Genomic DNA, 22,862 nt, shown 5'->3' with positions numbered 1-22,862 from the left:
CAAGACAGGAATGCCCACTTTCACCACTCCTATTCAACATAGTCCTGAAACCCTAGCCAGAGCAATTAGACAAAGGAAAGAAATTAAAGGGATACAAATAGGAAAAGAAGAGCTCAAACCTTTCTTATTTGCCGACACGATTCTGTATTTAGAAGAACCCAAAAACTTCACCAGAAACTTCTAGAACTCAAAAACAAATTCAGCAAAGTAGCAGGATATAAAATCAAAACTCATAAATCTGCTGCTTTCCCATACACCAGGACAAATCAGCTGGAAGAGAAATCAGGAAAACTATCCAATTCACAATAGCCTCAAAAAAATAAAATATCTGGGAGTCAATCGAACAAAAGAAGTGAAATACCTCTACAATAAAAACTACAGAACACTAAAGAAAGAAATTGAAGAAGACCTTAGAAGATGGATAGATCTCCCATGTTCTTGGACAGGCAGATTTAATATTGTCAAAATGGCCATACTATCAAAAGTACTGTACAGATTTAATGCAATTCCTATTAAAATTAAATGACGGTCTTCATAGAAATAGAAAAAGCAGTCATGAAATTCATTTGGAAAAATAAGAGACCCAAAATAGCCAAAGCAATCTTCAGTGAGAAAAGTGAACCAGGAACCATCACAATATCAGACCTTAAATTATGCTAAAGAACTATAGTAACAAAAAGGGGATGGTATTTGCACCAAAGCAGGCATGAAGACCAATAGTACAGAATAGAAGACACAGAGACAAACCCACATAAATACAGTTATATTTCATAATAGACAAAGGAGCCATAAATATACACTGGAGAAAAGATAGCCTCTTCAACAAATGGTGCTGGGAAAACTAGAAATTCATATGTAGCAAAATGAAATTAACACCCTAGCTCTCATCCTACATAAAACTCAACTCAAAGTGGATCAAGGACATAGCCATTAGACCAGAGATCCTACTCCTACTAGAACAAAAAGTAGGCCCACTCTCCACCATGTCAGCTTAGGAACCAACTTCCTCAATAAGACTCCTAAAGTGCAAGCAGAAAAATCAAGAATCGATAAATGGGATGGTATCAAACCAAAAAGCTTCTTCACAAGTAAGGACACAATCAAGAATGTGAACAGAGATCCTATAGAAAGGGAGAAAATCTTTACCGTCTGTACCTCAGAGCATTAATCTCCAGGGTACACGAAGAACTTAAAAAACTTAATACCCAAAAAAAAAAAAAAAAAAAAAACAAGTAATCCAATCAATAAATGGGCAAAGGAATTGAACAGGCACTTCACAGAAAAAGAAATACAATCGATCAACAAACACATAAAAGTTCAACATCTCGAGCAATTAGAGAAATGCAAATTAAAACTACACTGAGATTTCATCTCACTCCAATCAGAATGCCAATTATCAAGAATACAAGTAACAATTAATGTTGGTGGAAAAAGGTTCACTTATACATTGCTGGTGGGACTTCAAATTAGTGCAACCACACTGGAAAGCAGTATGCAGTTTCCTCAGAAAACTAGGAATGGAACCACCATTTGACTCAGTTATGCCACTCCTTGGCCTAAACCCAGAGGACTTAAAATCAGCATACTATAGTGACACAGCCACCTCAATGTTTATAGCAGCTCAATTCATAATAGTCAAGCTATAGAATTAATCTAGGTACCCTTCAACAGATAAATAAAGAAACTGTGGTGTATATATATGTATATATACAATGGAATTTTTTTTTATTACTCAGTCATAAAAAAATGAAATTATGGCATTTGCCAGTAAACGTATAGAACTAGAGAATATCATGCTAAGTGAATTAAGCCAGTCCCCAAAACCCAAAGGCCAAATGTTCTGTCTAATATGTGGATGCTAACCCACAACAAGGGAAGGTAGGGAGGGGAAGAATAGAAGTTCATTGGATTAGACAAAAGAGAATGAAGGAAAGGGAGGGGGCGGGAATAGGAAAAACAGTAGATGAATTGCACATAACTTTCCTATTCTTATATACGAATACATGACCACTGTTAATTCCACATCATGTACAACCACAAGAATGGGATCCTAATTAGAATTAAGTTGTACTCCATGGATGTATAATATGTCAAAATGTACTCTACTGTTATGTATATTTAAAAAGTACAAATAAAAAATAAATTTTAAAATAATATTTGAAATAAATGGGTATAACTAGTTAAAAAATAGATATGAGGGCTTTCTTGGGATAATGAAAATGTCCTGAAATGAAAAAATTATTATGATTATTCTGAATATGCTAAAAACTACTGAATTGTACACTTTAAAATGAAGAATTTTGTAGTATGTAAACTATAGCTCCATATATTCTCAAAGAGATAAAGCAAAATCATCGTGCTATAAAAGGGAAACTTTTAGAAAACAAAAAGTAACTCCCAGCAATCAAAAACATGATAGGATGACCAGGTGCAGTAGTACACACCTGTAATCCTAACTACTCAGGAGGCTGAGGCAAGAAAAATCACAAGTTTGAGGTCAGACTCAGCAACTTAGCAAGACACTGTACGAAATAAAAAATAAAAAGGACTGGTGGGCTGGGGAGATAGCTCAGTTGGTAGAGTGCTTACCTTGCAAGCACAAGGCCCTAGGTTTGATCCCCAGCACCACAAAAAAAAAAAAAAAAAAGGACTAGTGAAATGTAGCCCAGTGGTGGAGTAATCCTGAGTTCAATTCCAAGTACCATTAAAAATATATTTTTTTAAGGAAAAAAAAAAGGATAAGTAGAAAAAATTTAAATGATTAAAATATAAAATTTAGAAAATACCCAAGAAAATCAAGAAAAACGTGATGAGATGAAAAACAGAATATATAATTTAACTCATGGATCAGTTCAGAGAGTTCAATATTCAACTGATTTAAGGAAACCTACAGAAGAACAATGAAAACACAAGAGAAATCACTAATGAAATAAATCAAGGTAATCTCTAAAACTCTGCAGCATAAATTCTGCCCACAAATTTAAAATAAAAAATTATAGCCATACACGAAGTATACAGGATCAGAATGGCTTCAGACCTCTCAACAGCAACACTGTTAGATAAAAGGAAGCAGAAAAATCCTGTCAGTATGCCAGAGGAAAATTATTTCCAATCCAGAATTCATACTGTCTTAGTCCATTTTCCGTTGTTATTAACACAAAACCACAGACTGGATAAGTTGTAAAGAAAAGAGGTTTATTTTGGCTCACAATTTTGATTCAAGGTTGAGGGAACACATCTGGTAATAGCCTTCTTATGGTGGAGTCCTGAGATGGCACAAAGCATCATCACATGGCAAGAGAAAGAGTGTGTGTGTTGGTCTTTCTCTCTTATAAAGTCCCCAATAGTCATGGGGCTCTACCCTGATGACCTTATCCATCCAGTCACCTCACAAAGGCATCTGTAAGCAACACAGTCAGACTGTTTCCACCCTCTTACTACCTCATGATGGGGATTAAATTTCAACATGATTTTTCAAAGAGGGCAAACCATATTTAAATAATAGCATACAGCCCACAAAAATGTCAATTAGATATGAAAATCAAATAAAGGTCTAGCAGACATTCATGGTCTGAAAGAATTTACTTCTCATTAAGGCTGGGGTGGTTCAATTCTAAAATAAGAAGGAAGAAAGAGAGATGGAGGAAGGAAGGAAATTGGAAAGGAATTTACTTCTCACTCACCATTTATTATGAAACTACTAGAGAATGTACTCCACCAAAACAAGAAAACAAAGAGAAAAAAAGAAAAACAGAATTTGGGTGAAAGGATATACAATACAGGAGAAAAGCAAAGTAAATTCCCAGGATAATAGAAAATGAAGACTCCAGGATGACAGCCTTATATCAAGCTTAGAAAGAACTTGCTGTCTACATTGCATATAAAAACTTATATTACAGACATATTAAGGATTAAATCCTTCAAATATACTGTGCTATCTGTACCAACTGCACAATGCCTAGGAGGGTCCAATCTATCTTAAATGTTGACTTGGTTTGCATATATTTCCATATATTCAATGAAGTAAATGCATATAGATATATCAGTTGGTTCTTTAATGTGATGATGAATACCTTCAGTTAAATTTCTTCCCCTAGGGACAATGATGACTAATCTTTCATATTTGGCCAGACCTGTAGGGGGAGACCAAAATAGTTGCCAATTTCCACAGTGGTATGAGTACTCAAATATGTGTCTTCAAATATATTTAAAATAAATTTCATTTATTTTGCTCTATTTAAGTGGAGTCACACTTCCTTGGTATCAAAATGATAGTCAAAATGTCATGTTTGTCCTGTTTTATATAAAGCTGATATTTTCTTAAATTTATTCTATAAATCACACATTTTATATCATTTTTAAAAATCTAAATATATTCCAATTTTAAAGATATAAAAACATATTTTTTCTAGGAACCCTGTAGCTCGAGGAATAAACTTGTCCCAATAAGTCCCATTTCTATAGCCAATTCAGACTCACCCCTCATTCATCTTCAACATTGTCAGTAAAAACATATTAAAAAGACAGTGCACCATGATCAAGTGGGGTTTATCCCAGGGATGCAAGGTTGGTTCAACATCTGGAAATCAATAAATGTAATTCATCACATCAATAGACTTAAAGTTAAGAATAATAAGATTATTTTCAATAGATGCTGAGAAAGCATTTGATAAAATACAGCAAGCCTTTATGCTTAAAACACTAGAAAAAATAGGAATAGTAGGAACATTCCTGAACAGTGTAAAGGCTATCTATGCTAAGCCCATGGCCAACATCATCCTTAATGAAGAAAAACTGAAAGCATTCCCTCTTAAAACTAGAACAAGACAGGGATGCCCTCTTTCACTACTCAAAAAAAAAATAAAATACATGGGAATCAGTCCAACAAAAGAGGTGAAAGACCTCTACAATGAAAACTACAGAACACTAAAGAAAGAAATTGAAGAAAACCTTAGACGATGGAAAGATCTCCCATATTCTTGGATAGGCAGAATTAATATTGTCAAAATGGCCATACTACCAAAAGTGCTATACAGATTCAATGCAATTCCAATTAAAATCCCAATGACATTCCTCATAGAAATAGAGAAAGCAATCATGAACTTCATCTGAAAGAATAAGAGACCTCAAATAGATAAAATGATCCTGAGCAGGAAAAGTGAAGCAGGAGGTATCACAATACCAGACCTTAAACTATACTACAGAGCAATGGTAACAAAAACAGCATGGTATTGGCACCAAAATAGACAGACAGACCAATGGTACAGAATAAAAGACACAGACAAACCCACATAAATACAGTCACCTCATACTAGACAAAGGAGTCAAAAACATACAATGGAGAAAAGATAGCTTCTTCAACATATGGTGCTGGGAAAACTGGAAATTCCATATGCAATAAAATGAAATTAAACCTCTATCTCTCACCCTGCACAAAATTCAACTCAAAATGGATCGAGGACTTAGGAATTAGACCAGAGACCCTGCACCAAATAGAAGACAAAGTAGGCCTGAATCGTCATCATGTTGGCTTAGGATCAGACTTCCTTAACAAGACTCCCAAAGCACAAGAAATCAAAGCAAGAATCAATAAATGGCATGGACTCGAACTAAAAAGCTTTTTCTCAGCAAAGGATAAAATCAATAATGTGAAAAGAGAGCCTACAGAGTGGGAGAAAATCTTTTCCACATGCACTTCAGATAGAGCACTTATCTCCAAAATTTATAAAGAACTTACAAAACTTCACAACCAAAAATACAAAGAACCCAATCAATAAATGGACCAAGGAACTGGACAGACATTTTACAGAAGAAGACATGCGGGCAATTAATAAAATATGAAAAAATGTTCGACAACTCTAGTTATTAGAGAAATGCAAATTAAAACAACTCTAAGATTTCATCTTACTCCAATTAGAATGGCTATTATCAAGAACACAAACAATAGAAGATGATGGCATGGATGTGGGGAAAAAGGCACATTTTTACATTGCTGGTGGAGTTGCAAATTGGTACAGTCACTCTGGAAAGCAGTGTGGAGAATCCTCAGAAAACTTGGAATGGACCCACCTTTTGACCCAGTTATCCCACTCGTCAGTTTATACCCAAAAGATTTAAAATTAGCGAACTATAGTAACACAGCCACTTCAATGTTTATAGCAGCTCAATTCACAATAGCTAGATTGTGGAACCAACTAGATGCCCTTCATAAGATGAATGGATAAAGAAACTGTGGTGTATATATACACAATGGAATATTATTCAGCCATAAAGAATAATAATATTATGGCATTTGCAGATAAATGGATGGAATTGGAGAATATCATGCTAAGTGAAATAAGCCAATCCCAAAAACCAAAGACCAAATGTTTTCCCTGATAAGTGGATGATGATATATAAAGGGGGTGAGGGGTGGGGGGAGTGAGAGAAGAAGATAGGAACTTCAGAATATGTAGAAGGAAATGAGAGGGAGCAGGGGTATGAAAAATGGAATGAGACAGATATCATTACCCCATGTACATATATGATTACACGAATGATATGAATCTACCTGGTGTACAACCACAGAAACGAAATGATGTACCCCATTTGTGAACAATGAATCAAAATGCAGTCTATAAAAATACTTTTTAAAAAAAGAAAAATATGAGTAATTTTAAGTATTAGAGAAAGGTGCTGAAAATTCATTATTATCTAAATAAAATTGTTCCTTTCTAATTGGCAGGTTAACTTCAAAAGTTCAAAAAGATTACTGAAGAAGTGAGCAGATGTTCAAATAACATTTTGGGGGGGTTCTTTTTTGTTTTTATTTTGGGGTTTTTTGTTTTGGTTTGGTTTGGTTTTGGTTTTTTGTTTGTGGTTTTTTGTTTGTTTTTTTGTTTGTTTTGCTATGCAGAAGTTGTTTAGTTTGATCTAATACCATTATACCTTCTATTTTTTACTTTTGTTTCCTTTGATTTTGGGGTCTTATCCAAACAATCCTGTGCCAGTTCCAATATCCTAAAGCATTTATCCTGTTTTCTTCAAGTAGTTTCATAGCTTTGGGTCTTATCTTTAAGTCTTGAATCCACTTTGAACTGATTTTCATAACAGGTGATAGGGGTCTAGTTTCTTTCTTCCACATGGGACTATCCAATTTCCCCAGCACCATTTATTGAAAAAACTCTCCTTTCTCTAGTATGTTTTTAGCTCCTTTGTCAAAATCAGGCTATACATACATGGGTTTACTTCTAGGCTCTATATTCTCCTATGGTCTATGTGTCTAATTTTACACCACTACCATGCTGTTTTGATTACTATAGCTTTGTAATGCATTTTGAAGCCAAACAGGGTAATATTTCTTGCTTTGCTGTTCTTGCTCAGAATTGCTTTGGCTGGATTTTTTGTGGTTCCATACAAACTTTAGGAACTTTTTCTTCTGTGAAGAATATCATTGGTATATTGATAAGGACTGCCTTATAGATCACTTGCTTGTACACTAAACATATACCTACATATACAAAACATATGATATTCACAAAAGCACTATAATAATTTAAACTTGGGGACTGGGATTTTAACTCAATAGTAGAGTACTTGAATAGCACATGTGAGGCACTGGGTTCAATCCTCGGCCACCACATAAATAAATAAATGCCCTGTGTTTATTTAAGTTTATTAAATAAGTTTAGTTTAGTTAAATAAGTTTCCAAGTTTATTAAACTTGGAAAGTACTTAAAACTCGATCCAAGGTAGAAGGATCACAAGTTCCAGGCCAGCTGGGCAACTCAAGATCCTATTTCAAAAAAGAAGGGGCTGGTGATATAACTCAGTGGTAAAGTGTCACTGGGTTCAATCCTCATTACCACACACACACACACTCACACACACCAAAAAAATAAAAATAAAAACCATCTCAATCAGTTATTAGATAATGGTTAAATTAATAATAATGGTACACACACAGGATAAAATAAAATAGTCAAATTGAATGAATAATTTTACTAACTTGGATAAATCTCAAAAACATAAATAAAAAGGATAAACTGGACAAAGATGAATACTGTATAATACTTTTGTAAAAGACACAAATGCTAAAATAATATGATTGTCAATATATCCAGACAGAAAATCAAACACCAACTTCAAAGTGGTGGCAGGATGGAGAAGTGATTCACAATCGTTACTCTACATGATATAAAAATGTGTTGTTCGTTGGTTTTGTTGGGTTTTTTGTTTTGTTTTGTTGATACAAGGTATTGAACCCAGGGGAACTTAACCACTGAGCCACATCCCCAACCTCTTATGTTTTATTTTGAGACAGGGTTTCACTAAGTTGCTTAGGGCCTCACCAAGTTGCTGAGGCGGGCTCTAAACTTGCAAACCTCCTGCCTCAGCCTCCTGAGGATTACAAGTGGGCACCACCACACCCAGCTTGTTGCTTTTAATTCTGAAGCAATATGACAAATACATGATCTAGGTGATGGGTAAGTGTTATACTGATGACATTGGTTGGTTATATTGGTCATATTTATCCCTCGATGTTTTATATGCTCAAGAATTTGCTTTAAGTTTATGGTTTTAGCAATATAATCTAAGCCTGATAAAACTGATTAATTTGCCTCCCCTCATATAAATTTAACGTTCATAGTCTTGTCATGGAATTTCTTTTCTAACCAAATCAAAAGCTACTTGGATCCTTGCAGAATCCTATTAAGAACATCTGAAATTGGGGAATTTTTCCTTCTTCCACTAGAGGGAGTTGTTGAACCTAAAATATTTTTAAATGTTTGTTTTTGAATTGACATTTAACATCACAGGAAACCACATTGTGCTGTTAAAAAATATACTTGTTTTCTTTCCACATGGTTCAGAAACATAAACCATAAAGTATGATTCTGTATATGTACTTACATAAACATTTCTCAGAATCCAAAATTGTAACATTCTGAAGAATTCTGACTATACTTAGAAAAGTACCAGAGTATTCTATTCTTGCTTACAAAGCCTATCAATATAGCTGACTATAACCTTGATTTAGTATGAATTTATCTCCTCCAAGAACCAGAACAAGTTTCTCCTCCATAAATCCCCAAAGCCAGAACAGTTCTATAATCAAAAATAGTTTGTTGCAGATTATAAATAGGTACTTGCTTTTTATCATACTTATCATAATCATAAATCCATAAGCTTGAGGACTCAACAATTATAATTATACTTCTAGGTATTTATACAACAGAATCACCTGTACAATTCCCTGAAGATATGGACAAGGATGTCGATTTTATTTTATTTGGTTTTCTGGTTTTATTTTATTGGTTTTCTGTTTTGTTTTGGTTTGGTTTGGATTTTTCCAGGAGACAGGGAGCTGATATCTAGGTATTGAACCCAGGACTTCAAACCTGCTAGGCAAGAAGTCTACCACTGAATGCATCCCTAGCATCCCTAGTGCAATATATAATTTTTAATTGGAGAAAAATTTTTTGAAAGAAAGAAAATGTCCATCTACAAGAAATTGTCAAAATATATTAGGAATATTCACATGACAGAAAAATTAAAATAATAAGGCAGAGACAGCATAAGATGAATGCAAAAATAGTATTGAGGTATATAATTTCACTTATGAAAATACACAGTACACATTTATATATCCTTAAAGAGTGGAATTAAGGGGAAAGGGAGAAGACCTTTACTTTAAAGCTTTTAAATCTCCCTAAATTAGGGATATTTTTTACAACACACACAACATAATAATTTTATAAATTAAATATTAAGATATTTCCTGTTTGGGGGAAAAAAGGGAGGGAGCAAAACCAATACCAAGATGATTTACCATGCCTTTTTCTAACAGGACACCAGCAGTTTTCCAAGAAATTACAAAGAAATGCTCCTTGCTACCCTTAATCGTTTAAGACAAACTTCTTAAATGCTTCCATTTCATGTAACTTCCTCCAAGTTGTTCCTTGAACACTGAGTCAGTCTTTGACATATTGCACCTCAATCCCTAACAGCTGTCTTACCATACAAACCACAGATGCCTAAGCCTGGTGGGAATATTTTCTTCAGTACCCCACCCCGCAACTCTTCCTCCTTTCTTTAGTTCATGGTATTATTTTCAATCTACATTTCCCAAGTCATCACAAACTCCCCCTTAATCATTAGACTAATCATTACATACAAACACCAAATTTAGTCAATGGATATAGAAAAGACAATTCCCCAATTGAGTTATAGAATTTTGGAAATGTAATAAACACATACATACACACACACATACACATACACACAAACCCTATGTGCTGTACATCTTCTCAATGTTTTCAATCCTACTAATAAATGATATGTTGAAATGAACTGAAAAAAATTACAAAGGAAGAGCATGGCAGCTTAAAAATAAAAAGTACTGGGGGCTGGTAATATCAGTGGTAAAGCATTTGCCTACCACATGCAAGGTCCTAGGTTCCATCCCAGCACCCCAAAATAAATAAAGCTTTCCCACTGCCTGTCCCACACTGCCTTCAATGGAAAAGCTCATGGCAGATAAGCATCCTCAAAATTCACATTGCAATTGTAGGAACAAAGAAAAATAAGTAAAAACAAATGTTAATTTTTAAACAGCAATTTAAGATAAATAAAATTATAAAACTTTTTTCAGTACCAACACATTGTGTTCTAAAATTACCAAGACTTTACTTATTTTGAAACTTCAAGTCATATTAAAGACAAACAATTTTTATGTTTGTTCAAAAGAGGGCATGGGTTTTACAAAATGAGAAACACAATCTTAAAATGAGGTAACTTCTAAGGTAACTCTGTAAGAATTTGCATTAATATTCTGAAGAAGTAAGCCTCTATTTAAGCACTCCAATTCCTGGGAAAGAAAAGGAACATGGCATAAATTTTTCTTTTTAGAGTGAGTTTGAAATCTAAAGCCCAGATGAAAGAAATATTATACTAGCTTTGTCTGTTAAGGATAGGGTTTCACTAAGGTTGTTGCTTTTTTTTCCCAGTGATTTAAAAACTAAATTCCCTTAGAGAGTTACACAAAGAGAGCACTATGTGATACCAAAACCTAATTATAGGATGAAAAACTAAACCCATCAACAGCCAGCAGAGAGAGAATGAAATTTTACTGTCCTTCAAGTTGTGTTTAAAAGGCTTTTTTAGAATATAAAGTCAGGTGATGGATGGTATCAAGCTTGATTTGTAAAAAGAAAAGTTCTCTTATGTTAATATAAAAAAGACAAGAAATTGAAAAACAAAGCTTTAAACATGTCAATTACCAAATACAATCAATTTTCTCTTACAATAGCAGTAAAGCAAGCCATTGGTGGTAGTCACCAGGGAATACAATCCCCCATACTTCTCTACCACATCATAATTACCACAGACTGACATAGAATTTGAAATTCTTTTTGGTACTTCATAATATAAAGTTTGGTATAAACCACATTTATTTCATTTGTGATTTATGGGATTGACAAAGAAACTGGACCAAAATCATATCACCCACATATTTAAATACATGTCTCTGAACCCTATTTATAAGCTTAGGACTCTGGCTGGTAGCCCTACAGATTTCCAAATGTTTAGAAATGAAGGGGTTATTTTCCTTAAGTTTGTTTGCATTTGTTCAGGCAGCCTTCAAGACAAGTATCAAATAGCTCAAATATCATCTGCTCTCTGTGAAGGCTGTCCCAGTCTCTAAGGCAATTATCAATTTCTCTTTAATGATTCCACAGCATTCTGATCAAAAATGTTATTATATTACTATATTATTTTTTCATTTTTTAAGTCTGTGTTGAAAGATTTTCCAAGACAGAAAACACATTTTACTTGGCATTATATCCTCAATACCCTCAGTAGTAACTGAATAAGTACCTTGGAAATGAATGAAAGAATTAATCAGTGAACCAGATACGCAAATTACAAACACTTAGAATACTAAAGATTCTAAAGAGTGATTGGGGGTGGGAAATATATCTCAGTGGCTGAACACTATAGCCCATCTTGCATGATTCCCTGGGTTCCAACTCCAGCGCTACAAAACATAAATAATGAGTGGTGGCACTGCCCTTTCCAGATTTTACAGTCAGAGTGACTAGGAAGAAAAGCATTTTGCAAAGACCAAAGGTCTAGGAAGTTGTGGTTTTGTGAGTATTCTGAATACTTACACATACAACAAATTCAGTATTTCCACTGTTGACTGCCAGTTTTACTTTTTTTTTTTTTTTCAGCTTTCACTCTTAAAGGAATAAGGTGCCTCATATTCTCTGCATATTTTTGGACAGTTTCTGTCTTGCAAAATTGTTTCTAACACAAAGTGACTCCAAAACTAGTTTTAGGTAAATATTTTTTCATTCTTGTAAAAACACGTATCTTTGATATCTATATAAAGGTTATTTTGTCTTGTACAGAAAAAAATTACTTAAGATATATGTCTGATCACAAAGTAAAAAAACAGAAGAAATGATGGAAATTTATTTACAATTTTGAGTTATTTGGTTTATGGAGTTTTTCTTCAAAAGGATTAACCATTCACAAATTTCATTTAAATACACAATAACACTTGTAACAGAATGAGTTTCTCTTATCTCTCCTTCAAAATAAAAACACATGATCTGAAAAAAAAAACAAAAAAACAAAAAAAACAAAACAAAGAACACTGGAATGAGAATCAGGAGACTACACTCTATAGTCTTTTCCCATATTAATCACTTAGCCTACAGTCTAAGTAAATAAGAGGTTAGACGAAATCAATAATTTTCGAAGTGGACTATTTGAAGTCTTGGGGATTTGTGTTTTTAGGGGAAGGAAAAATAGAAGATAATTAAGAATTTATACTTTTTTAAAACAGTAAAAAAAAAATCACTATATTTTGTCACTAAAATTGGTAAGGATCCTCTAGTGTACTAAATTCTGTTAGTCTATTTCTTTATCCTGTTTAAGACTACTTTAGTCTCACATCTTAAATTGGAAAAACAAAATGCCAAATGTATATATGCCCTTCTCAAAAATCACATAATTTATGCAATGTACCATACCCAACTCTATTTGTAACAGTTGCCCTAACTGCAAATGAAACATGGCCTTTCAGAGATCAAAGACTAGGAGTTATTTTCCCCTTGAGTGAGCTAGTGAACTTTCCTAATAAAATTTTTAATATCATAAGCTTTAAAAACACATCTAAGGAACTGAATTATTTTTAAAATACCTGTACTATAAATTGTAACTCTCTTCTTTCTGCTTCCCATTGTTCTGCTTGTAATCTAAACTCCTCCAATGCTGTCTCCCTGATATGAGACTCCATCTCATTCTTCTCCTGCTGTTGTTTTTCCAATGCTTCCTTTATATAAATAAAATCTTACTTTACTGTTACATCAATAAAGGTTATCTTTCATCCTTCAACCCAGTTTAAATGTATAAAGGGGCTCTCCTTACCTATATAACAGTTAAAACTCTTAATTCATGTTAAAATCTTAATAAAACTATCATTTTGATCATTAGAACATAAATCTGAGTAAGAAGGTGGAGTTACCCATTTAATTTAAGCAACATAATATATACTTTTAATTTTTATTTGTAATGTACTTACGTGCAGAAATATTTGACTCAATTTTTTCTGAAAAAATTTAACTTCAGAGATTGGAACAAAATGCAAAAAAAGCAGATTCCAGTTAATATGGAAATCTCAACCAATGAATAAATTATTTGAATTATCCCCAATAATTAATATACAACTATATTTCCCAAAGGAGAGAAGGAAAGAAATTTGTGCAAAGAATCAGGATAAGGAAATTCCTGAATGTTAAAAATTTAAGTTATGTTTAGACCCTAATTTCTAGTTCTACAGATAAATGACATTTTTAAAAACTTTTCCTTTTGGGTTTCCCTAGGTATACTACATTTACAAGATCTAATTTGGTTCAAACCCTTAAAGATATAAAATACAGGTTTCCTGAAAAGACCAATTTTCCAACTTTTTAAACTTTAAGTCCCATTGAGGAGAAAAATTCTGTTTTATATAAGAAAGTCTCCATGTTCACATGGATATGTTTGATAAATATTATCCTCAAAATTTGCACTAATAGTAAGTCAGTACAAGAGGCTTGAGGCTTTTCCTCCACTATGCACCTACATAGTGACTCCTACTCCACTCCAAACTCCCCGAAAGGTCTCGTGCAGATGGGTTCAAAGTCAATAGCCTAAACTCAAAGCAGAGTTCCATGAAGTAGCTACAGAGATCCTATCAAGATCTTATATCTTGAGGTGCAGGCTGACTGTAAGAAATGCTGCCACCATCACCCCTCCTTCCCCATACCTTCAATACATTTTATGTGGGCCTACCTAAGGATTTGTAGCATCAGCCACCACCTACACTTCCACCATTCCAATACTAATGGAGCCCTTGGATAGACCAGCATTATTCCAGAATCTAGGAACATAGCAGTAAACAGGAGACAAAGTAGGATTACTAACACAAAGGAAATCAAAAGTAGACTTGTTGGCAATGTCTGGGAATGCTTGTGCCAAAACTCTTACATTTAGTAAATATTTTTGTAAAATTAATCTTTAGTGAAGATACATTTCCAGAATTCAAAATATATAATAATTAATAACATATATAAATTATAATTTGAATTATAATTATAATTTTAATATAATTGAATAATAATATAATTCAAATTAATATATGTATATTTACACCAATGGTCTCTATAAAGCATTTTTATCTTTTCTTTCTTCTAATTTTAACTGTTACTTCAAAAACATGTCAAATACAAACAATTTAAAATCTACCATCTAAGTGCTAGCAACTTTAAACTACACTTGTACTTGAAGGGATAAAAATGAATTTAAAAAGATAGAAGAGAGCTGGGGATATAGTTCAGTTGGTAGAGTGCTTGTCTCACAAGCTCAAGGTCCTGGGTTCAATCCCCAGCACTGCAAAAAAAAAAAAAAAAAAAAAAAAAGACTAATTCACAGTAGCTTTAGTAAAAGTTAAATATTTTATACTTCATAAGTACTTAGAATGTGCTCTATATAGATACTAAAGTTTAAATCAAACATAAACATTTTTCTACATTTAACATATTCAAAACAAAACCTAGGCTCCACGCTTCTAAAATTCCAAATTTTCATATTGCTAAAACAAAAGGGGCTTTTGCAATCTGCCTGTTTTCTTTTTAATTTTTATCAGGGATCTAAAACTTTTTCACAAAACAAATAGTATACATATTAATATTGCTAAAGCATATTATTAAAAAAGACCAACAAAAATGCATCTAAAAAGAAAGAGGGAGGGAGATGGAAGAAAGGAAGGAAACCCAAGGATAATTTCCATATACAACACATCTCAATGCATATTATATATATATATATATATAAATTACTTTATAAAAAATACCTGTAGAGTTTTTTCAAGTCTGCTTTTTTCCTTCAAAAGTAAATCATATTCTCTATTGCAATTTTGAATTATATTGTCTCTTTCCTCCAAATCATGTTCAAATCTTCTACATTCTTCTTTCCATTTCTGCTGGGAACCCTGAAATACTTTCTCGATCTCATTTACCTTTCCTTGAAGTTCTGAATTCTGAGCTATTAAAAAACAACAAAACAGTAGGTATATTTATAACCATGAATTAAGTCACAAGGAGTCTACAAATCTAAGCATTGAAGATGATTCTACTTACAGCTTGATCTCAGGACAAAACATTTAATCTTTCACTTCAGTCAACTCTTGAAAAGCTCATTGTCCCTGAACCAATCTATTAATAGTTTCTCACTCTCTTCCTTCTCCTTGATCAAAGGTGACTTTTCTATGAAAGAGTGTAGCATACTCTTGAAGGGAAGCCCATGTTACACCTTTAGAACTAGCACTCTACTGCTTTTTCTCTTATTCAAGAAAACAAACAAAAAAAATTTTTTTTTTAAAGACGATGACACACAGCACTACTTTTTAAAAGACTCAATTGATCACAAATTTTGGTATTTGACTATTGTTAACAAACTGGTTGTACCATACTTTACATATGAGACTGTCTCAAAAGAGGGTGGGAACCACTGTTCCAGCCCTTAGAAGTGTAGCTCTTTACTCATCCAAATTTGGGCACTACTCATCTCTAACCCTATTACCTCAACAATAAACAATATTTCTCAACATACCACCATTGCTGTGTTTCAGCATCTGGAAAAGGAAAAGCTTCCAGGTCTAGCTCTACCACCTACCAACAGAATAAATGTCTCTGATTCTCTGACCCTCAGTAGGAATAAAAAGATCTAGTTAAATTGCTGTGAATATATAATGAGGACATATGTATAATGGTTAAACAAAAAAAAAAAAAAAAAAAAAAAGCTATATTAGTAGTACGATTTTAAAATTATATTTGTGTTGTTCTTTGTTTTTGGTACTGGGGATTGAACCCAGGGGTGCTTAATCACTGAGCCACATCCCCAGCTCTTTCAATATTTTATTTTGAGACAGGGTCTTACTAAGTTGCTTAGGACCTCACTAAATTGCTGAGGCTAACTTTTAACTTGTGATCCTCCTGACTCAGCCTCCTGAGCCACCAGGATTACAGGTATATGCCACCACAATGACTTTGTGTTTTGAAAGATTCATTCAAAAGATTCAAAATTCAAAGGAGCTGGGGATATAGCTCAGTTGGTAGAGTGCCTGCCTCACAAGCACAAGACCCTGGGTTCAATCGCTAGCACTGCGGGGGGGTGGGGGGGGAATGTATATATATATATTTAAAGGAATAAAAGATATAAAAGGATATGTATGTAAAAAAAATCTCCCTCCATTTATTGCAGTCTCAGAGAAGACACCATCCTATGGTTGAGCATGCATGTTTCAGGTAAAAAGTTTGGGGCCATTTTGATACCTATCCTTTGCAATTGGCCTAATTTACTTTTCTCTTTGAAAGCCTTTAGGATCTTCTTTTGCTTTATTTTTTCTAATATTTTATACTACTTCATCTTCAAGTGGGTCTATTTTTTTCCACAATGGTGATCATTCAATGGGCTCTTTCAACCTAGCAACCCAGATTTTTAGTTCTGAGATGTTTTCTTGAGCAATCTCATTGACAATATTTATCCGTTTTGTTGTTGTTGTTGTTGTTGGATCAACTCAGTAGTACTCCACCACTGAGCTACATCCCCAGCCCTATTTCATATTTTATTTAGAGACAGGGTCTCACTGAGTTGCTTAGTGTCTCACTTTTGCTGAGGCTGGCTTTGAACTCGAGATCCTCCGGACTCAGCCTCTCCAGCCACTAGGATTACAGGCATTTTATCTCTTTCTTTCACTGTTTCCTATTATTTGAATTGGCCCTTAAATTTTCTTCTTTTCTCTCCCACTTTTCCACCTGTCTTTTTACCCTAATTTTTTTATGTATGTGAATAATGATTGAAGCATCTGATTTAAAAATGGAAATTTTTAAATGAGACAAAATATCATTTTCAAAAAGCATCAAGAAGTGAGTATATTTAACCATACTCAGCTCATAATAGAGCAAATAATTCATGCTATATGAATTATTCTATATGCTATAACGTGTTTACTGAACTGGCAACTGAGAAAGTTGGTCAAAGGAAGGTAGAAGAACTTTGTCTTGTAAGAATCAGAACAGAGGGGCTCCATAATCATCAGGCATACACTCGATGTTCTATGATTAGAAATGTACATGATAGGAACTCCAGGGATCTTCCAGATTCATTTAAGGTCACAATCAACTGTGGCCATGATGTAACACTTGTGCTGAGTTACTCTTTGTACTAAGCAGTCATCTGTATGGGTTCCTTTGTGTGTGCACGGTAATCGTTCAAATTGTGGATCCTTTGCAATCCTTAAAGTCACTTGATACTTGTGCCCCAATTTCTCAATTTCAGCCATTATACAATCAATTATACAAGGGATATACACTTGGCATACAGACAGTCCATCGTTGATTGCACTAACTCCAGTTTGGCTTTGATGGAAAAACCGATAAAGTTGGTATCAACCAGGATATAAGGTGGGCCCAGTTGTGTATTATATTGGAAGAATAAAAAGGAAGAGTGTTGGGGGACTTCTCTTTCCTTCAGTGCAGTGAGATCTTTCTTTTTAGGTTTTAATCTATCCTTTTCCTTAAGCCTCTCATATCTGAGACTAGGCATTCACTTCATGGTCACATACCTCCTTGTTTTCTTTTTCTTTCCCATGTTCAAGCTGCACATCCGTTTCTTCTGGATACACCAATCCTTTTTACCCTAATTGCTGAGAGATTTCTCCTATCTTCATCTTCAATGCTCCTATTAACATTTTTTCATTTCTATTTTCATGTTTCTAATATTTTTTGCAGTAGTGGTAATTGAATCCAGGAACACTCTACTACTGAGCTATATATCCTCAGCACTTATTATCTTCTATTTTGAAACAGTGTCTAAATTTCCCAGGCTGTGATACTCCTGCCTAAACCTCTCAAGAAGTTGGGATTATAAGTATGCACCACCACACCCAGATCTACATACATGGGTTTGTTGTTTTTTTTTTTTTATTTCTAAGAACTTTCCTCTTTCATAGCATCTAGATCTTGCCTCATGGATATAAAATATTCTCTTTCAACTCTGAGGATATTAATATTGCTTGTTTGTTAAATTATCTTTTTCCTACAGAGTTTTGGTTTCTTCCAAGTTGATTTTTCTCTCTCCCCTTTTTAAAGACTTCCCTCAAATATCTGGTAATCCTCAATTGTCTACTTCCAAGAGTAATGAAGTATCACTATAATACATTATATGCACCAACATACCACCACCTAGATTTTTTTTTTCCTGCCCTATCACTGATCTGCATTCTGAGCCCCCCACTACATAGTTTCTGAGCTTGAGTATGGAGATTGACAACTATAGCTCACTTGAGGAGAGATCTAACTGGGTCACATGTTCATGTAACCCTAACATTAGTATCTTATTATTATCTTGTTTCCTCTTGGTTTGGTCAGGTGAGCCAAAGAAAACTTCCGTGAATCTCTACATGGAGTATAAGAATCTTGGTACTAGAATTTGGGGAAGCCAGCAGAAAAAAGAAGCTAGAAGAAATGGTCCCTCAATATTCAGTCTTGGGTATGCTATTTTCTATTTTTGCTGATCGAAAGACCCTCTATTTTACCATCACCAGAGCTTAACCTCCTGACTTTCTCTAGGAAGTGGGTGCATTCCCAGAGTGGCATGATCTTAGGGAGAAGCCCTGAAAATATAACTGCTTATCAAGCAGTTTTCATGTAGCCCTCATTTTACACCCTACTGTTACTCCTATTCCCAATTCAAAATTATCTGGTGCTTTCAGACCCAGAGACTTTTGACTATCTAAGAAATTGTGTGTCAGCTTTTTCCACTCCTGGTTTAGGATTCTGATGTCTGGAGTATACTAAATCACTTATTCCCGATCTATTTGCTTTCTAGTTTCCAAATTTTTTTCTCTTGTCACATCTTCTATTCTCTTAATTGTCCCAGGAGTATCTTTTTAATATCCCACTCTATCTGCAACATTTTATTCTTTGAAAATCCAAAAAATAAAGTTGGAAGTATTATACAATGAAAACCAAGGTATCCAAAACTCAGACTCTATAGTTGTTAACATTTTAATATTTTGCTTTATCAAACCATTCATTCACCTACCCATGCATCCATTCATATATCCATCAAATTTCCTTTGGCATTTCAAAACAAGAAGCAAACATTAGCACATTTCACTCCTAAATAATTGAGCACGTATATCATTAAACAATGCAATATAGTTTTGCTTTTTTGTGGGTGAAATTTGCATATAGTGAAATGCACAATTCTTTAGTACACCATGCAGAGATTTTACAAATATATGTAACTGTTCCTTCAACACAAAGAGATTCCTCATATTTTTTTCCAGTCAACCCTGTCAACTCACCCCAGAGGCAACCATTGTTCATATTTTTTCTTATCCTTTTATATAAATTATTTTGTTGGGGGTGGGGTACTGGGTATTGATGAACCCAGGGCTGTTTTTCTTTTTCTTTTTTAAATATTTTTACTTGTCAATGGACCTTTATTTTATTTATATGTGGTGTTAGGGATCAACCAGTGCTTCACACATGCTAGGCAAGTGCTCTTCCACTGAGCCACAACCCCAGCCCCCAGAGGTGTTCTAACACTGAGCTTTCTTCTTTATTATTACCAGTGGGTTTTTTGTTTTTTTGTCTTTTGTTTTTTGAGACAAGTTTTCATTAAGTTGCTCAGGGCCTGAATTGCCTAGCCTAGTCTCAAACTTGTAATCCTCTTGCCTCCCAAATTGCTGGAATTACAGGGTTGCACCACAGCACCTGGCTAACATTCCTTTTATAAATAGGATGTCCTCATGTTCTTTAACTCAGTATGTTTTTGAGATTAATTCACATTATTGCACATATAAGTAGTTTGGTACTTTTATTGCTGAGTAATATTTCATTGTATGAATATAATGCAAATTGTCTCTTCATTCTCGAGTCAGTGAGGGTTGTTGGGGTTGTTTTCCAGTTTTTGACTGCTATGAAATAAAAGTCTTGTGAACGAATATTTTTCTCAATGAGAAATACTAAAGAATGAAATTTTGGGGGCATAGGATAAATGCATATTTTTTTAATTGCCAGACTCTTTTCCAAAATGGTTGTACTATTCCACACTCCCCTAAACAGCATAAAAGTTCCACATCTTTACCAACATGTGGTACTGGCAGTCTTTTCAATTACATCCATTTGATGGATATGTAGTAATAACCACTGTAGTTTTAATTTGCTGTTCTCCGATTGATATGAAGTATTTTTCCTGTGATTAATGAACACTCTGCCATTTTCCTCTGTAAAGTATCTTCTGAAATTTTTTACTTAGGGCAAGTAATTTCCCATCTGCCCTGGACTTCGATTTCCTGATTCTTAAATGAAAATCATTGATTTTTTTTTTCTGTTCTTTTTTGGTAATATTGGGGATTTAACCCAGGGCCTCAGGGATACTAGGCAAGTATTGTACCAACTAAGGTACACCCTCATCCCTTTGTCTTCATTTTACTTTGAGTCAAGGTCTCATTAAGTCACCCAGGCTGGCCTTGAACTTGCAATTCTCCTACCTTAACCCCAGAGTAGCTGGGATTACAGAGGTATACCACCACACCAGTTCAAAGTCATTAACTTTTTTTTTTTTTTTTAAATGCTGATGATTGAACCCAGGGCCTTGTACATGCCAGGAAAGTGCTCTGCCACTGAGCTATATCCCCGGCCCTAAATTTTACATCTATTTTTTTCTAATTCTTATATTCCCAAAGTCAAGTAGTGGTATAACTATTAAATACCAGAGGTAATTGTCAGAACTCAAAACACAATATCCCAAAGTATGGCACCTTAGCATACTGGTATTTGTGAGCTAAAGGAAACAAGATGGTCTCAGAAGCAAGAAGGTCTCTCCAACCTTATCCTGCCATCCTATCTTCCACTCTTTTACCCCACCCCCAAAGCAAGCCATAAAACCTAGAAATGTCACTCTGAGTTGCCTCCCCTGAAAGTAGGTCATAAGACCCTCTGAGACAAGTGTACTGCACTATGCCCAGAAGAAAGGAATGCTATTACAAGTCCTGCTGTGCTCACACCTCAACTTATTACCATTAGATCACACCCTTTTTGTCTATTTCTCCACAGCTATCCACTTATTTCATCAGACTTAGCATAAAAGTAGTTTTCCCCAAGTCTTTGGATCTTAATTTCTGAAGGCTCCTATGACACATAAAACTGTTAAATAAATTTGTTTTCTTGGATTTGTCTGTGTTTTAAGAGTGTCAACCATAGGGGCTGGGGAGATAGCTCAGTCGGTAGAGTGCTTGCCTTGTAAGCACAAGACCCTGGGTTCAATCCCCAGCACCCAAAAAAAAAAAAAAAAAAAAAGAGAGTGTCAACCATAAAACTTGCAAAGGGTGAGAAAAAGATTATTTTCCTCCCATACATAATCAAAAATATGGCCAATAACCAAATGCAACTGGTCACGATGCTAAATAGATAATAACCACTATGATAATTATAACATTTGTTTAGCCCTATTCAGTTAATAAAGCAGCTTCATTTTCTCATTTCATTCTTAAAACAAGCTACATTCAAAAAAAAAAATCAGTAAGGAAGTAGTAGAACCAAGTCTTTTGACCTCACATTCCATGTTTACTTAAAGTTTCTGTGTACAAGAATTGTCAGGATAATATTATTATGTGGGGACTTTTGGGAGGTTGTTTTAGTTTTTTTGTTGTTGTTGTTTTGTTTTTTTTGTTTTTTTTTAAGATAGGTTCTTGCTAGACTGCCTAGCTAGCCTCAAACTACAAGTCTCCTGCCTTTGCCCCCAAGTAGCTGGGATTACAGATGTGCACCACCTAAACCAGTTAAGCAATATTATTCTTTCTTTTTTTTTTTTTTTTTTTTTTGGTGTCAGTGGGCCTTTATTTTTTATTTATTTATATGTAGTGCTGAGAATCTAACCTAGTGCCTCACACATGCTAGGCAAGTGTTCTCCCACTGAGTCACAACCCCACCCAACATTTTTCTTAATAGACAAAAACTGGATGTTACCCAAAATGTCCACCAACAATAAACAGATAAATTTAAGTATGATCCACATTAAACATCAAAACAAGTACACGCAGCAGTATGGATGAGCCTGTCAAACACAATGTTGAGGGAAAGAAGGAAGATACAAATGAATATATACTACAAGATTTCACTCTCAAAAAGTACAAGAAGCAAAATTAATCCATGCTATTTAAAACTAAGGATAGTAGTTATCCCAATAAAAGAGTTTTTCATAATTTTCTATTACATGATCTGGATGTTTGTGATGAGTTATACAGTTATCCAGGTAAA

General features: G+C 34.2%; 1 protein-coding gene and 1 pseudogene across 7 annotated transcripts in view; both read right to left on the bottom strand.

Annotated features, from left to right (window-relative positions):
* The window catches only part of CCDC171 (coiled-coil domain containing 171), a 455,940-nt gene that overhangs the window by 413,770 nt on the left and 19,308 nt on the right, over nt 1–22,862 (bottom strand). For 4 of the 6 annotated variants that reach the window (XM_079112670.1, XM_079112671.1, XM_079112672.1 and 1 more), the window contains 2 exons: nt 15,386–15,576; nt 13,193–13,324 (listed from right to left, as the gene is read on the bottom strand). In XM_079112670.1, the coding sequence (XP_078968796.1) occupies nt 13,193–13,324; nt 15,386–15,576 (323 nt within the window). The remainder of the gene's footprint in view (nt 1–13,192; nt 13,325–15,385; nt 15,577–22,862) is intronic. The other 2 variants (XM_079112673.1, XM_079112675.1) reach the window with 1 other exon arrangement.
* Nucleotides 17,420–18,788, bottom strand: LOC306645217 (rRNA-processing protein FCF1 homolog; annotated as a pseudogene). Its single transcript has one exon. The product of its transcript is annotated as an rRNA-processing protein FCF1 homolog (transcript).

This window comes from Sciurus vulgaris, assembly GCF_902686455.1.
Source record: "Sciurus vulgaris genome assembly, chromosome: 15".
NCBI lineage: Eukaryota > Metazoa > Chordata > Mammalia > Rodentia > Sciuridae > Sciurus > Sciurus vulgaris.
The sequence above is the reverse complement of the archived record's forward strand: the minus strand, read 5'-3'. Positions and strand labels throughout refer to the sequence as shown.